Source organism: Etheostoma cragini, chromosome 8 (assembly GCF_013103735.1).
Source record: "Etheostoma cragini isolate CJK2018 chromosome 8, CSU_Ecrag_1.0, whole genome shotgun sequence".
Taxonomy (NCBI): domain Eukaryota; kingdom Metazoa; phylum Chordata; class Actinopteri; order Perciformes; family Percidae; genus Etheostoma; species Etheostoma cragini.
The window spans coordinates 25191080-25193647 of NC_048414.1; the positions used below are offsets into that span (position 1 = coordinate 25191080).

A 2568-nucleotide genomic window follows, 5' to 3' on the forward strand; every position below is an offset into this window, starting at 1 on the left:
AAAAAGCTATAACTGATGGCAGTGTAACATTGTATTATTTGTACCTATTTGTGCCAGCACTCACTGATACTGCAGTATTTTTGTCAATTGTATCAAGCATTATTTGCATGCTTTATAAATTCAGTTGCCCATTGCTGCCAAGTGCTGCTATTTTGAATACAGCCGTGAAAAGATTAATTATGGTGTCTGCCCGATGTAGAAGACTCCAGGAAAAGAAAATGTATTTATAATGTGTTTTTTATTGTTTTCTTTAGGTGAGAGTGGCAGCAGTTTGAGGCTCATACAAGGAATATTAAACCTTTATATTAAAGTCTTTAAAAAAAAAATGTTATCAGGGGGGGGGGGGCATATTTCTGATTTTTAAAAGAATAATTAAAAAACGGGTCAAATTTGTAGCAAGGACAACACAAGGGTTAAACTAAGATTCTGGTTCAGCCGGGGGTAATCACTGACTTTTAATATTAATGGATAAACCATCCTGTACGGTATAGTGCTGCAAATGTGGAAAGGCCTTAAACTTGCATACTATTTGAACTCCAGCGGGGGGGGGGGGGGGGGGGGGGGGGGGGGGGGGGGGGGCATGTGCGGTTGCAAAAGGAGGTCGGTTTCTATAGGTCTATGAGAAAATGACCCACTTCTCACTTGACTTTTTACCTCAGTAAACATCATCCGTAATGAGTTTATGTCTCAATACTTTTGTTTCCTGAGATCAGAGCTAGTTGCTAGGACTACGTGGGGTTGGATTGCTTGACATGGATTGTGCCCAGATGAAAACTAAAGAAGCCTTATGCCTTGAATTTGTGATTTAAATAATAAATAATATCAATAACCAATCCCCGGAGAGTGGCTAGTGTCTATATATGAAACTATAGAAAAGTCTAAATGTGGGAAAGAACTACACTTGGGCACTTGGTCGAGGCATTTAGGATGGGGAAGGTTATGTTATCGGCATGTCAACATCACAGCTCAAAGTGCCAACACGGAGCACCTCTGGAGACCAGGCTGGGCAAACAGTGTGACACCCTCTATTACACACTCACAGAAAGCTACTAGTACACTGACAATGCAAACACGGGTTACCTTTCACATTACACATATGCGCCGGTTCATCCTCGGCTGTGGCGTTCCATTGCTGTTAGTTTTCCAACATGGCTAAATTTACATTTAATTAAGTGGCACTGCATACTATAACTGAAAGTGTGTCTTTGATAATCATTCCCTACAGTACATAAAATGACATGAGAATTACACCTTAAATGTATTGTCTCCTAAAAGCAATGTGGACAATACAGTAATTGATTCCATTAGCTCTAACTGTAATCCAAAAATGGCCTCCACTATCCCTCCATAAGGTCTGGGTCATTGTGGAAAAGAAATACTGAGCAAAACACACAGGTACATCACTCCATCTCACATATACGCACATCAATAATCGATAACATTTATCAAGACTAGGAAATATTCCTGACCTCTTGACCTTTACATTCAGATTAATTTAACTTTCAACACGAGTAACTTCTTGCCTTTAACACACACCGTAGTGACAACAGTCCCATTGCCAGTGGGCCACATCTGCTTGGTCTTCGGCCTTGTGTTTTCTCTTATTCTACGGCCGTCACACGCTGTGCCTGTCTGTGTAGATGGGAGTGTCTCTGTCTCCCTCTGGTGTTCAGGGCATGTACTCAGCGGGGCACCAGCGTCCCCCCGTCCACCTTAACGCATCTTGTAGTCGTGGTATATGGCCGCTTCACACAGCTGTCCTTTGAAATCCAGCTCGAAGGTAAAGTCCAAGTCTCGCTGCAGGTCAAGAGAAGGAGAAAAGAAACATGGTTGTCAGAGAGAGGGGGAGGTAGAGATCAAGCAAACTGAAGAAGAATGAAAAAGCAGTCCAGCAATGTTTCATACAGTCCATGGAGTACAGACCGATTTTCCATTTTGACCTGATTGCAGGATATGGCGCCATGTAAGCCCAGACTGTTTGTATGAGACGACTGGAGGAAGCGAGCCCCCATTATCCATCCCAGAGAGGGAGGAGAGGACATGGACAGGGTCAACAATAGAATGTGTTGTTTGTCTGGAAGTCACTGCGGTGCTGCTGATTGCTTGACCGCTATCCAACACTGGCGAGAAAACAATCTGTTGTGGGCAGGCAGTGCAGGAAATGAATCTTTTCTTAGATAGGAGATATACAGTATATATAGTATATATATCTAAGCTAAGAGCTCAAACAATACTGTGAACACTTACATATTATGTTATATATTATATTTGGATTATACCTTTTACATTCTATAATTTCCTGTATATTCTCTGGTTGTTTACAAAGATGTACGTTGAGTCTCCACTTCATCTGAAAAAAATGAAGCCAAAATATCCCGAATATGGGCGCCGCCATCTTGTAATTTTGGAGCCAGAGTCCAGTGGTGATCTACAGTGGGTACGGAAAGTATTCAGACCCCTTTAAATTTTTCACTCTTTGTTTCATTGCAACCATTTTCCAAAAATCAAAAAAGTTCATTTTATTTCTCAGTAATGTACACTCAGCAACCCATCTTGGACAGAAAAAAA

General features: G+C 41.4%; 1 protein-coding gene across 1 annotated transcript in view; it reads right to left on the reverse strand.

Annotated features, from left to right (window-relative positions):
* Nucleotides 1-703: 703 nt before the first annotated feature.
* Nucleotides 704-2568, reverse strand: part of LOC117948643 (protein arginine N-methyltransferase 8-B) — a 31758-nt gene continuing 29893 nt past the window's right edge. Inside the window, exon 10 of the mRNA XM_034878414.1 lies at nucleotides 704-1797. Within this exon, the coding sequence (XP_034734305.1) occupies nucleotides 1714-1797 (84 nt within the window). The 3' untranslated portion in view covers nucleotides 704-1713. The remainder of the gene's footprint in view (nucleotides 1798-2568) is intronic.